General features: G+C 46.6%; 2 protein-coding genes across 2 annotated transcripts in view; one reads left to right on the forward strand and one right to left on the reverse strand.

Moving 5' to 3' along the window:
* LOC121685165 (potassium voltage-gated channel subfamily H member 1-like) overlaps window positions 1–8,854 on the forward strand; it is a 49,416-nt gene extending 40,562 nt beyond the window's left edge. Inside the window, exon 2 of the mRNA XM_042065513.1 lies at window positions 7,023–8,854. Coding sequence (XP_041921447.1) covers window positions 7,023–8,054 — 1,032 coding nt within the window. The 3' untranslated portion in view covers window positions 8,055–8,854. The remainder of the gene's footprint in view (window positions 1–7,022) is intronic.
* A 4,845-nt stretch (window positions 8,855–13,699) lies between these two features.
* The window catches only part of hhat (hedgehog acyltransferase), an 82,249-nt gene continuing 80,948 nt past the window's right edge, over window positions 13,700–15,000 (reverse strand). The window contains exon 12 of the mRNA XM_042065512.1: window positions 13,700–14,990. Within this exon, the coding sequence (XP_041921446.1) occupies window positions 14,905–14,990 (86 nt within the window). The 3' untranslated portion in view covers window positions 13,700–14,904. The remainder of the gene's footprint in view (window positions 14,991–15,000) is intronic.

Raw genomic sequence — 15,000 nt, forward strand, 5'->3', positions numbered from 1 at the left:
ACACACACACACACACACACACACATACACACGCACACACACACACACTGCTTTTCTCTCTGCAATAGGCAACCCAACAGGGCTAAGCCCACACACGTGCACACACATACCACACATACACACACACACACACACATACACTCTTTCTCCCAGCAGGGCTAAGCAAGGCTACAGAGCTCAACGCAAATCTGTGTGATCACGGCAGTGCTGAGGAGATTTCTCTTTCCTCAAATTCCTAAGGAAATTTCTAAGGGAATCCTAAGGGAATTTAAAGGTCACCTAAGCAAAGAAACACGCTCTCGAGTGAATGTCTGGACTTTGGAGATGCTTGTGACACAAAACCTACTAAAGCTGTGAAAGAAGAAAAAAATCAGTCAGTGGGCCTGAGTTCGGCGGCGATGTAGGTAGCGGGATGCTACGCCAACACAGGGACTCTGAAATGGGCGAGACTTCTCCGGTGAAGTGAATTTGAATAAACCAATCACATGCAATGTGTTAAACTCTGATCTATCCATCTATCTTTTGTTAATTAACTTCGGCCTGACTCGCTCTGTCCACAGTGCGCATGCACCATCGGCAAAATACCCAACATGCCCTTGTGTTCCCTCATCAAAGCAAAGCTGACCTGGCGTTCGATTGTATTGCCAACTCTATTGATAAGATGAAATCTCCAAATGCGTTTGATTGTATTGCCAACTCTATTGATAAGATGAAATCTCCAATAGATGAAATCTCCAAATGCGTTTGATTGTATTGCCAACTCTATTGATGAGATGAAATCTCCAAATGTGTTTGATTGTATTGCCAACTCTATTGATAACTCAATTGATAAGATGACATCTCCAAATGCGTTTGATTGTATTGCCAACTGTATTGATGAGATGAAATCTCAAAATGCTCTTATCACATTGGACTGCAGGCATGTGTGACGCATCTAGTTTTTTTGAAGAGTGGTGGTGAAGAACGTTCTGTCTGACAGCAGATAAGAAATGTTGACTGGTGACGTAGTGATAGAGTATGATTATACAGTACTTTATGAATAAAGATGGTCTGATAGTAGTTATGTCTTAAGTGGTAGAGTATGATTATACTTTATGAATAAAGATGGTCTGATAGTATTCAGATTCAAGATGAATGGCATGCTCAATTCCTTTTGAGTTTGATTAGGGTGCTCTTCGGTCCAAGGTAGAATGTCTGAGGCAGTGTAGAGAAAGAATTCTCTGATAGCCAAGGCACTCCTTAATTAAAATGTCTTTATTTCAGAAATCACATGTCCTAAAAAGCCTTCTTCAGGGCATGATGGTCTGATAGTAGTTATGTCTTAAGTGGTAGAGTATGATTATACAGTACTTTATGAATAAAGATGGTCTGATAGTAGTTATGTCTTAAGTGATAGAGTATGATTATACAGTACTTTATGAATAAAGATGGTCTGATAGTAGTTATGTCTTAAGTGATAGAGTATGATTATACAGTACTTTATGAATAAAGATGGTCTGATAGTAGTTATGTCTTAAGTGATAGAGTATGATTATACAGTACTTTATGAATAAAGATGGTCTGATAGTAGTTATGTCTTAGTTATGTCTTTCGCTCTATGTAGAGAGCGAAAGAACCTCTGTGTGTGTGTGTGTGTGTGTGTGTGTGATGTGTGTGTGATGTGTGTGATGTGTGTGTGATGTGTGTGTGTGATGTGTGTGTGATGTGTGTATGATGTGTGTGAGTGTGTGTGAGATGTGTGTGTGTGTGTGTGAGATGTGTGTGTGTGTGTGTGAGATGTGTGTGTGTGTGTGTGTGTGTGTGTGTGATGTGTGTGTGTGTGTGTGAGATGTGTGTGTGTGTGTGTGTGTGATGTGTGTGTGTGAGATGTGTGTGTGTGTGTGTGTGTGTGTGAGATGTGTGTGTGTGTGTGTGTGTGTGTGTGTGTGTGATGTGTGTGTGTGTGTGTGTGTGTTGCGCTGCCCCACAACTGTTCCCCCTCTCCTCTCATACGCCCACTTTTCTTCTAAAAATAAGACAGGAAGGAAATGGCACAGTGGGCGCCTGATTGGCCGAGAGAAATGTAAGGAGCCTGCGCCTGTGGACGTGTGTGTGTGCGTGTGTGTGTGTGCGCCTGTGTGCGTGTGTGTGATGTGTGTGAGAGAGAGAGAGAAACCCAGTGAAAATGTGAGGCTTGATGACTAAATGGTGTTTTGTGTCAAAAGCTTTCCCTGGTGTTGGCTGAATCTCCTAGCACCCATGTTTAATGTCTGTGATGTGTGTGTGTGTGTGTGTGTGTGTGTGTGTGTGTGTGTGTGTGTGTGTGTGTGTGCGTGTGTGTGTGTGTGTGTGCATGTGTGTGTGTGTGTGTGCTTCTAGTACACATCGATGTTTACTGTGTGTGATGTGTGTGTGTGTGTGTGTGTGTGCTGCTAGTACACATACATGTTTAATGTGTGTGATGTGTGTGTGTATGTTTGTGTGTGTGTGTGCTCCTAGTACCAGGCTTGTGCAAAATTCCAGAATTGAATTGAAACTGGCTCTTAAATTCCAATTCAATTCTTGATTTTCACTTGCATTTCAATTGAGGTAGCAAACAGGAAGCAGAATTGCAATTCGAATTGTGCACAACCCTGCCTAGTACACATCCATGTTTAATGTGTGTGATGTGTGTGTGTGTGTGTGTGTGTGTGTGTGTGTGTGTGTGTGTGTGTGTGCTGCTAGTACACATCCATGTTTAATGTGTGTGATGTGTGTGTGTGTGATGTGTGAGTCTGTGTGATGTGTGTGTCTGTGTGATGTGTGTGTGATGTGTATGTGGTTCTGGAGTCTTAGGCCTAGTCCACACATACGAAACCGATCTTTTTTTCCTCCGTCTTCCCTGAAACCGCATCAAGAATATTTGCGTCCAAACGGATCCATCTCAACACGACTCAACACGTTACTTCATACCCCAGGCCTATAGGTGGCACTGTTTCTTTACAGAAATTGACCAAAGTTTGTGCTTTACAAACAAACAGAATAAGCTATGACAAAATGGCTAGTGCAAGGAAACCAGAATTGTTTGTGTGGACTGATGGTGAACTGTCAGCTGTAGTCAACTGTAAAACTAATAAACTTTATTTTACGGTTTGTGAAAGGTGCAGTCCTGTCCTTTATATGGCTAACGCAGGTAGGCCTAATCACCTTTACTTTCTTTGGTTGTAGTCCGTGATTCACATTAGTTTTGGCTATCACTAAATGCAAGGCTTACCCAAGTTCTAGGCTATTCTGTCGCCACATTTATAATATTGCTATAAAACCTTCGTTAGTAACAATACGTTTGCCTGCATCAAATCAATCGCGCATTTGCAATCAGTGTGCTACCATCGGCTTAACGTGAGTTCTAAGCGTCTTTGTATGCTTATATCTGATTTCACTCGACTGTGAATGCATGTATATATGTTGTAAGACATGTAAAATAAATGAATGACACTGGCACTACGCACAAATTAATGTAGATAAATAACTTAAGTTCTCTCGCGTCACTGACAGTAGCTAGAATGCATTAAAAAAAAAACGTGAAAAACAGTGTTCAGTCCACCAAGTCGTAAGCTATCGGCGCTGCGCAGCACCAGTTGTGATATTTATCTTACGGAGTGTAATCGTAGGTAATGTCATGTATGAAAACTAGTATTGTTAGGCAATACTATAATTGCAAGTCCAGGGCAGCTGAGGTGACATCATCGATACGCAAGCAGGATGTGCGGTTTCGCTGTCTAAACGAATTCAAACGGGCTACGGTTTCAGATTTCTCCACTCTGGGACCAGGTTTCAGAAAAGTGCGGTTTCGGGCAGTGCGTTTACAGGATTCGTTTGGACGCTCGGCCAAGACGAAGCAAAACCTCTGCGTTTAACCTAAAAAGCATCTCCGTGTGGACGGGCCCTCACTCTGCCCCATCCCTCACTCACACACTCTCTGTAGAGGAACCATTACTACCCCCCCCCCCCCCCCCACACACACACACACACTCTCTCTCTCTCTCTCTCTCCCTCTGTAGAGGAGCCACACACACACACACACACACACACACACACACACACACACCACACACCCACTTTTTGTAGAGGAGCCACTACTGCATCCCCCCACGCTCGGGGGGAATCTGCTCATCTATTACCCATGAGCTGTGCTGCTGTGCTCTCTCAAGTCCCTGTCTCTCTACTCCCTGGTCTGTCCGTTGAGTAAAAACCACCTGCTGTCCCTTAGAGTGCTCAGCGCACCTGGCCTCTGGACTCATTTTCCCAACCAGAACAGGTGAATAAGGTGAATACGATCTGAATTCAAATCTGTGCCCATCACCAGGTGCACAGGTGTACAGTACAACATCCACTTTACAATGACTTAACCAACGTTGTTACACTCACTCGTATTTAAGTTGAGTTCAGCTACTGTACTGGAGGGTTTTCATATGAGGTATAATGGTGTGAATCACTACTGCAGCATGAAACACTGTCACTTGTACTGGTATGATCTGCTGATGTCTGTGTTTTGAAGCATTCATGAGGGCAGGTAAGGACTAGCACTAGGGCAACTCCGTGCAAAACTGTCACATCCATAATGCCAACACAATGCCATGGTGTTTAGTTAGTTAGATAGATAGATAGATAGATAGATAGATAGATAGATAGATAGATAGATAGATAGATAGGTAGATAGATAGATACTTTATTGTTCCCCAGGGGAAATTCAAGTTGGCGTTATGGATGTGACAGTTTTGCGTGAAATCGCCCACTAACTTATACTCACTCAAATATGCATACTTATTCTTCTTGAGATGTGTTAAAAACTACACAACAACACATTTATTTGAAGAGTGTAGAAAAGATACTATTCTACATGTCAAGATACAAACACTGTCATTTGGCTCCGGTTCTTTGATGTGTAGAGTAGATATGTAACTTCTGCAAGGTCGACCATCTCCGTCACAGTGGTTTGGATGTGTGAAGTAGGAAACTTTTAAGAGTTCATGCATTCATGGGAAAAGTCCAATACTGCTGTACTTCTGTGTAAGGTCAGGGCTCTTCAATCAGTCCACTGTATCAATAACTTTGGGAGAATTTCTCCATAAAAGACTTTGCTCATGTATAATGAATGAACAAGGATGAATAAAGAATGAGATCAAAGCAGCCGTCGGAAGTCATCAGCCGTCCTGGCAGGACGCCGGTGATTGAGGAAGTGGCCTTAATTATTTATCGGCAGCTTTCACCGCCGAACAAACTTGTCCCGCTAGACTAAGTGGGCAGACGTCTGGGAACAGATTTTGTGCAAAAAAAACAAAGTGAGTGGGCCTAGCCTTGGTGTGACACTATACAATATTTATGAATTTTAGCTCATGATCAAATTTTTATTTTTCAATTTCTCAGGGACGAGTTTGATTGTCTTGTGAGAGATTTCTTCTAAGCCACACTTACGTAATGCAATACAAGCAGAGTTTATTGCAGTGCAGGTGGTCTGCAGAGTGTCTGTCAGATGGTGTGTGTGTGTGTGTTTGCAGCTGGTCTGCAGATTGCCTGTAAGATGGGGGGGGTGTGTGTTTGCGGCTGGTCTGAAGAGTGCCTGTAAGATGGGGTGTGTCAACCTGCCAGCTGTGTGTTTGTGTGTAGATAATGTTCAATATAATATTCATGAAATTGAATTTGGGATCAGCTTTTGTTTTGGGGGGAAATCTGATTCTGTGAAACTCTCGTGTTTGTGTGTGTGTATGTGTATGTGTGTGAGAGAGACATTGTAAGTAGTAGTGAATGCATATACTATGTTTAATTCATCATTATGAAGTACCTATATGTGTCTCTGTATGAGGTGTATATGTGTGTGTTAACGTGTCAGTTGTGTGTGTTTGAGTGGAGAATGTGTGATGTATGTATGACGTATACCTATGTATGTCTGTGTAAGAGGTGTGTATGTGTGTGCTAACGTATCAGTTGTGTGTGTAAGAGGTGTGTATTTGTGTGCTAACGTATCAGTTGTGTGTGTGTAAGAGGTGTGTATGTGTGTGCTAACGTATCAGTTGTGTGTGTAAGAGGTGTGTATGTGTGTGCTTATGTATCAGTTGTGAGTGTGTAAGAGGTGTGTATGTGTGTGCTAATGTATCAGTTGTGGAAGAGGTGTGTATGTGTGTGCTAACGTATCAGTTGTGAGTGTGTAAGAGGTGTGTATGTGTGTGCTAACGTATCAGTTGTGTGTGTGTAAGAGGTGTGTATGTGTGTGTGTGTAAGAGGTGTGTATGCGTGTGCTAACGTATCAGTTGTGTGTGTGTAAGAGGTGTGTGTGTGTGTGTGTATGTGTGTGTAAGAGGTGTGTATGTGTGTGCTAACGTATCAGTTGTGTGTGTAAGAGGTGTGTATTTGTGTGCTAACGTATCAGTTGTGTGTGTGTAAGAGGTGTGTATGTGTGTGCTAACGTATCAGTTGTGTGTGTAAGAGGTGTGTATGTGTGTGCTTATGTATCAGTTGTGAGTGTGTAAGAGGTGTGTATGTGTGTGCTAATGTATCAGTTGTGGAAGAGGTGTGTATGTGTGTGCTAACGTATCAGTTGTGTGTGGAAGAGGTGTGTATGTGTGTGCTGACATATCAGTTGTGTGTGTAAGAGGTGTGTATGTGTGTGCTAATGTATCAGTTGTGGAAGAGGTGTGTATGTGTGTGCTAACGTATCAGTTGTGGAAGAGGTGTGTATGTGTGTGCTAACGTATCAGTTGTGTGTGTGTAAGAGGTGTGTATGTGTGTGTGTGTAAGAGGTGTGTATGCGTGTGCTAACGTATCAGTTGTGTGTGTGTAAGAGGTGTGTATGTGTGTGTGTGTAAGAGGTATGTAAGAGGTGTGTATGTGTGTGCTAACGTATCAGTTGTGTGTGTGTAAGAGGTGTGTATGTGTGTGTGTGTAAGAGGTGTGTATGCGTGTGCTAACGTATCAGTTGTGTGTGTGTAAGAGGTGTGTATGTGTGTGTGTGTGTAAGAGGTGTGTATGCGTGTGCTAACGTATCAGTTGTGTGTGTTTGTGTTCAGATCGTGTTCCGTAAGATCAGTGATGTGAAGCGTGAGGAAGAGGAGCGCCTGCGGAGGAAGAACGAGGCGCCCCTCAACCTGCCGCCCGACCACCCGGTGCGCCGCCTCTTCCAGCGCTTCCGGCAGCAGAAGGAGGCGCGCCTGGCGGCCGAGCGATTCCCGGCCGACGAGCACGACCTGGAGAAGGGCCACGGGCCGACGCCGGTCCACCTCGGGCTCGGGCTCCCGGGCGCCGCTGCCCGCCACCAGGCCGTGGTGCTGCACGACGCCATCGCCAGCACCAGCATCGTCACGGTGACGGAGAGCCCCGCCACCCCTATCCCCTGCAACTCGGCGCCCGGTCCGGCGCGCGGTCCGTCAGATCGAGCCCGGCTTCAAGCCCCGACGCTGGGCGGCGGTGGCAGCGGGGGTGGTGCCGGGCCGTCGGCGAAGTCGGAGCCTCGGGCGCGCGGCTGGGGCCGCTTCCGAGAGAGCGTGGCGGCCAAGCCGGACAGCGGCGGCTGGACCAAAGTGTCCAAGGCGGAGTCCATGGAGACGCTGCCGGAGCGGGGGAAAGGCGCGGCGCCCGAGGAGAGCGGCCTGAAGAAGACGGACTCGTGCGACAGCGGCATCACCAAGAGCGACCTGCGTCTGGACGAGGGCGAGGCGCGTTCCCCCGGCGACCGCAGCCCGCTCCAGCTCGCCGCCGGTCTGGGGCCGCCCCTCCCGTCGACCGCGGTCATCGGCGTCGTCGGTGGCATCGTCGGCGGCCACACGGCGGCCAGCACGCCCTCGCCGCTGCCGGCCCACATCCCGCCCATCCCCGAGCACAGCCTGCACGCGTCGCTGCTGGAGCTCCGCGCCGAGCTGAAGGAGGAGCTGGCCGCGCTGGGCAGCCGCATGCTGGCGCTCGAGAGCCAGGTGGCCGAGGTGCTCCGTCTGCTGCGCCACCGCAAGAGCCCCACCGCCGGCACCCCCACCTCCCCGACGCCGCTCTTCCGCATCTCCCGGCCCGCCACGCCCGACTCCGAGAAGGAGGACATCTTCAGCTGAGCGCTGGGCGTCGGGACGCGGTTGCTGGTGTTTAACTGGGCTTTTTGGGCGTTTTTATTTTTTGGGGACTGACGCGACCGAAAGATGTTGTCTATCTGGAGACAAACGAGATGAGAGAGGCACCTTTGTTGTGTTGCTGGAGACACACACACACCAGACAGACAGGCCTGTGTGTGTGTGTGTTTGTCTGAGACAACCAGAGTATTCTTCAGGGAGACATTCAACATGTTTCTCACGAGAAGGACAGACTCGATATCTATTTATACGTGCACAAGACAGAGATGGAGAGACACTGACACCCTTAGAGTGTGTGAGACAGGGACACATGTGTGTGTGTGTGTGTGTGTGTGTGTGTGTGTGTGTGTGTGTGTGTGTGTGTGTGTGTGACACATGGACTCACACACTCCCATCACACTCTGACCGCAATGTGCCAGAGCTCCCCTGTGTGTGCCTGTGGAGAGAGAAGTAGAAGGGGGGGGGGAGGGAAAGCGGCAGTGATGGTGACGTTTTAGCCTCAGGGCACCGTGAGTGACAGTCGTCATGGAAACAAACCCCTATCCAGACCCCCCCATACACCCTCTGCTTATGCCCAACCCTTTCAGTCTGAGCTGAGTACTTCTCCCCACCAGATTGTGTCAGAGCCCTGTCTATCTACTTCATGTGCTCACATTTACAGTGCACAGAGCCTTATCACGGACAGCCTCGATGATATCCATCATCATCATCATCATCCTCATCATCATCATCATCACTGAGAACTCTTGAACCTGCTCACCGGAGGAGGAGGAAGAGGAGGAGGAAGAGGAGGTGAAGGAGGTGGAGGAGGAGGAGGAAGAGGAGGAGGAAGACAGGGAGGAGGAGGAGGTGAAGGAGGTGGAGGAGGAAGAGGGGGAGGAGGAGGAGGTGAAGGAGGAGGTGGAGGAGGAGGACTAGGGGGAGGACTGATTGATTGATTTAGAACACTGACACTATGCTTCAGGTCATCTTTGAGAGCCGATCCTGTCTGCAGACGGTTGGGTGTGGGCAGATGGACAGAGCGTTCTGTCTCTGGATTCAGTTTCGTTTTCCCAGATGAGATGACACAGTGGCTTGAAATAATGTGATTGTTCACTTCGTCCCTCCTTTTTAATCTGTGGGTGATGTGATTATACACACAGATATACACACACACACACACACACACACACACACACACAATACACACACACACACACACACCACAGAGACTATGCCACACAGAAGTATCACTGATAAAGATGTTTTTTAAAGAAGCTTCCTGTGAGGAGCAGGACTACCCTGGCGTCTTTTTGCACTAACTGTTGCTCCCCGCGCTGTGTGTCCAGCGTAAAGGAGCCGGCGCTGACGCTGCTCACCGGTTCGGTCACTGATGCTGAACGCTCACTTGAAATCTGTACAGGACGCCGCAGGGGGCATTCCCAGGCTTGTGGCTGGGTCTTCGCGAAGAAGAACAACAACAACAAATGCCGACGACAGCGACACTGACCACATACATAATCTTCACACACGCATGATCCAGCGGAGACACATTATCATGTGCATGTCATTACCCACGTGGCCTTGCTGCTAGCTTCACATAAAGGCGCTTGTGCTTAGAATAAGGTTTGAGGACCTCGGGTCCCTTTTTTTTACTCATCCTTGTCTGTCACGCACACTACCTTCACTGCATTTCACGTTCACAAGTTCTCAATTACATCTGTCTGCAGATAACCTCACTATACCGTCACAGGTCATTTACAGGAGATTTACAGCCTGATATATAAATATTATAGAATATCTAAATAAATATCTAAATTTATACCATGGTCTAGGTTAGGCTTCGCAAAACAATGGAATCAACTGTAAACAGCTGAAAAAACTAACGATTTTAGCTCTAAAACTCAGTATTTTACTTTAGCATTAATAATTGATTTCAAATTTATTTACTTCGTAAGTGACCATGGTATAAATGGGATAATGCCCTTCGATGCGTCCATTATCAGAAATAAATGGACTTCACGTTGGACGGTTCACACCTCCGCGTCGTCCATTTATTTCTGATAATGGACACCTCGTTGGGCATTATCCCTTACATATTTAAACTGGATTTAGAAAAGGGCTCCCTCCTGAGTATCCTGATTAGCAGTGCATAGTAGTCGCACACAAGTCCTTCAAAAACAAAGTTATTTAGTGAACGCAGTGAGAATTAATAAATCTGCTACAGCTCACTGTGTCATTATGTTATCCTCGCTAGTCCGACTGAAATGGACTGTTCTAGAAACCCCTGGTGTTTTAAGCTAGTGAATACTGAGCCTTGTGCAATAGGTCATTATGTGGCGTTGGTTGGTGGTTATTGGTCAGTGGGAGTTGCCGCGGTGAACGGCACCTATCAGGGATTCGGTCACAACTCCTGAGGTTCATTATCAAGTCTGCAGAACAAACACACACACACACACACACACACACACATGCTTTTGTCTAGCAGGAACGACTGTGTGGAGAGAAGAAAGCAATATGTCTCTGTGTGTGTGTGTGTGTGTATGTGAGAGAGAGAGAGTAACTGTGTATGTGTGTGTGTGTGTGTGTGTGTGTGTTAGAGTAACTGAGTGTGCATGTGTTAGCCCGCAGGCTTTATCAGCTTGACTGCAGGAGACGGTGTGTTTTAAGGCACCATAGGCAGCGTTTTACTGAAGGAAAGCCACGATAGCTCAGACAAATCACCTCCACCGTTCCCCTCGCTCCCCCTGAATGGGCATTGAAAGGCTTCAGTGGACGGTGTCCGGGCAACAACATGGACAAAGCCCCTGAGGTGTCTTAGGTTCTAGAACCCTTAATGGATGTCCTAGGCTGTGATAGGTGGATGCTAGCTGCATAGATAATAGACCTCCGAAGACAATAGATAATAGACCTTTGTCTACAAAAGGAACCCAAAAATGCCATTGTTGCCCATATAAGGAATTCTGGATCTCATGGGCAAAGATGGAAGCTTTTGGGTCCTCTGTCTAAGCAAACTTCAGAGGTCTATGGCTCACCAATGCTAACCACATGGACGACACAGCCCAGTGGAAAAAACACATTCATAATGCGGCATGTGAGATAGAAAGTATTGGACCGTGTGCACAGGTGGTTCTTTTGTTGAACAGGATGGCTGTTCTGTTCATTGGTGATGCAGAACAAGTGTGTATTCTTGTTAGTAGTATGCTACATTAGAATTATGTAGTAGGCTTCATTCTAGTCACCACTAGAGCAAAACTAAGGGCATTTGCTATTTAACTCTCTGCCAGATCCAAACACCTTTCTTCTAAAATGTTGTACATTCAGCCCTCTCCACCTTTAATGAGTGCTTCTCTTCATATATAGTGCTGCCTGTTCAATCTTTAATGCATATGATTTTAATCCAAACATTTTATCTTTATATCAGTTCAGTGTGAAAAGAGTTCAGTGTGTGTGTGTGTGTGTGTGTGTGTAGGTACTCACTGAAATAATGACCATTAAGAAGTTTATTATGAAAAACAACCTTTACATTTATTTCTGAGATAATCTGTGATATCATTTAGTGCAAACTGAATCAAAGCTAGTGACATGAATAAAAAGGCAGCCTCATCATTATCCAACGCATCATGAATGGTTCAGCAGGACACTGACATTTTCAAATGTATGAAACACAAATGACTGGCACATGGCTTTAAAGGTCAGTGGGCTACAGTAACGTATGGCATGAGCCAAAGTCAAGGTCAAAGGTCATCTCGTGCTAAATGCTAAGGAAGCGCTAAAGAAAACATCCCTGTGCTCCTCTCTCATCTCCCACCCTGATTGTTATGTAAACCATGACATATGAATGTTGCCTGGGCACGGAGCCGTCATGCTAGCTCCATAGCACCATGAATGTGGCGCGGACTTGCTTATGAAGTGTCATGAAGCAATAATGCAACCCATAATGTGACTATACTCTTTGCCACACTCTTCAAGTGACCCCTATAATGTTAGTCATATTTACGGTGGCCTGACCGAACTGAACGTAAAATTAATATATATATATAAATCAATACATATACAGTACATCTATTTTTATGAAACTGTTCAGGTCATTGTCCAGACCTTACTCATTTGATGTACTAAAAAAGGAAAATGCATCGATCCTGATGTTTTGTGTGAGGTGTGTGAGAGAGCGAGTGAGAGAGAGGGTGAGAGAGGATGGAGAAGGAAAGAGAGAGGGTACACAGGATGCAGAGGAGAGGGTAGAGACAGGGTGATGCTGTGTTGCTGAGGAGACCGTCACTGTGTCGCCGTGTGCATCAGTGGCGGACTGCTGTGTCATCTGTCACTCATCCAGAGGACGCAGCACATCTGTCAGCGCCATGGCGATGCAATCGACCTGCAGAGACGGAGTAAAAGCATCCAGCGGTCCGCTGGTGCATGTACGGTCCAGCGCACACAGAGAGGGGGTTGAGCTGCACTTGCTGAGGGATACTTTTTAAAATCTCTGTGAATTCAGCCGGGTCATGGGAAGCATTTGTTATATTGTATTAAAGTCTATTTTTTTGTCATTTTGATCTGCAAGAGGCATGGGAAGTGGCAGCATCAGAGACAGACAGACAGACAGAGTTGCCATCCCTTGCATGTGCCCATCCTTTTATGAGTGTATACGTCTGTCTGACCTTGTCTGTGACACCCCCCTCCCCACACTTCTCCACCCCCCCCCCCCCCCCCCCCCCCCCCCCCCCCCACTCGCCCACACACACGTTTCTTAGTGTTTTATGCCCCCAACGTGGTCTTCAAGGCAGCGCTATGGTTAGGCATGGGTTAAGGTTAGGGTTGGGGTTAGAGTTAGGATAAGGTGCCTTTAAGTCGACGGGGGCAGCGCTGCCTGGAAGACGACGTTGGGGGCATAAAACACCATCGCCCCCTCCCTCCCCCACACACACTCCGCCCGCATGATCAGCACCTACAGCCCTCCTACTGTACGGGCAACTATTTTTATGGTCAGCTGTGGGTCAGCTGCCTGGTAGCACTAAGTACTGTACTGTATGTAAGTACATATGTCATATATTTGGAATGTCATTTACTTAAAGACAGAGGAGAGAGTAAATTATTGTTATTATTAATATTGTTATATGGAGAAAGACACTTTTGAGGTTTATGCACATGTTAATATAGTAATGCTGTACGCATCTCCTGAGGATGGATATTTTAACTTCTGCAAGCACAAAGAGGAGGATTTGTAAAGAAATGTAAAATGTTATTTATAATAATAAAATATTTTATACACGGGCCCTCTGTTGCTTTCTTTAGGGCAACACACTGTGATTGGTGTGAGAGAGAGAGAGAGAGAGAGAGAGACTTGCAGGAGTGTTCATATATGGATTTTTTTAAAGAAAAAAAAGGAAAATGGATGGAGAGGAAGTACAAGAAGAGTGCACTATTCCTGTAAATCAAAATAATACTGGCCTAAACACCAATAGATATTGAGATAAAGGTGTGTGTGTTTGGGCGGGGGGGGGGGGGTGAGAGAAGGCAGCTGTAGTTGACAGGCAAGGATGTTGCTGTCCATGAAATAATTCTGGCCCAAAATAAGAGATATAAGAAAATAAAGACAAAAGACATACATGTTTTTGTAAACAGGGTCGCTAACAGAAGTTAGGGTCGCTAACAGAAGTTTCCATTACGCATGATGAAATTATTTTGATATCGCTAATCCCGAGCTAATAGGGTTGTGCTCTTATCATAAGCTATTTAAAGTGTGTGTGTGTGTGAATGTGTGTGTGTGTGTGTGTGTACAGTGTGCTCTTATCATAAGCTATTTAAAGTGTGCTAAGGCTGAAGGTGTATTCTTTGCGGGGGGCTTTGCGCGTCTAAGTCTGCCTAATGAAGGGGGATTTGGGCTCCAAGCCAGCCGCTAATCAGATTACGGTCACAGATCCGCTCACACTGCTAGCGCCACGAGACAGAGATGGACAGGAGAATTGGGAGGGTAGCCTAACAGGCGAGGCTAACCTGGACGCTAATCAAACAGAGGAGTGTGTGTGTGTGTGTGTGTGTGTGGATTAGGAGGGTAGCCTAACAGGCGAGGCTAACCTGGACGCTAATCAAACAGAGAAGTGTGTGTGTGTGTGTGTGTGTCTGTGTGTGTGTGTGTGTGTGGATTGGAAGGGCAGCCCAACAGGTGAGGCTAACCTGGACGCTAATCAAACAGAGGTGACAGGACAACACACAGAAGAGGGAGGCAAAGTGTGTGTGTGTGTGTGTCTGTGTGTGTGTGTGTGTGTGTGTGTGTGTGTGGATTGGAAGGGCAGCCCAACAGGTGAGGCTAACCTGGACGCTAATCAAACAGAGGTGACAGGACAACACACAGAAGAGGGAGGCAAAGTGTGTGTGTGTGTGTGTGTGTGTGTGTGTGTGTGTGTGTGTGGGGGGGGGGGGGGGGGGGGGGTCTGATTCCAAATCAGTCACGAACATACAGACAGACATCATCATCATCATCTAATATGCAGTTGGCATGAAAGACGTGCGGGCGGGAACAGTCATGCACATAAAAGTCAGGACAAGCATATGGAATTCATACATTTCAAAGAGTTTGGTTTTAAAATAGGCTTTCAGCTTCATCCTGCGGAGGAGCAGTTGGGTGTTTTGGTGACGACTGACGTCAGCTCCGTCACGGCCTGGTCACTGAGGCATGATGGGAGTCCGATGTCACCGGACCTTGCGGTGCCACTCCAGCCTGGTCACTGGGACATGATGGAAGTGTGATGTCATGAGGCCTTGTGGTGCATGATGGGAGTGATGTCACCGGACCTTGTGGTGCATGATGGGAGTGATGTCACCGGGCCTTGTGGTGCATGATGAGAGTGTGATGTCACCGGGCTTTGTGGTCCCACTCCAGTCCCACCTGAGCGAAGCAGTAGAGGAAGCCCAGCATGGGGATGGCGATGTTGGACCACCCTGCACACAC

Source organism: Alosa sapidissima, chromosome 16, assembly GCF_018492685.1.
Source record: "Alosa sapidissima isolate fAloSap1 chromosome 16, fAloSap1.pri, whole genome shotgun sequence".
NCBI lineage: Eukaryota > Metazoa > Chordata > Actinopteri > Clupeiformes > Clupeidae > Alosa > Alosa sapidissima.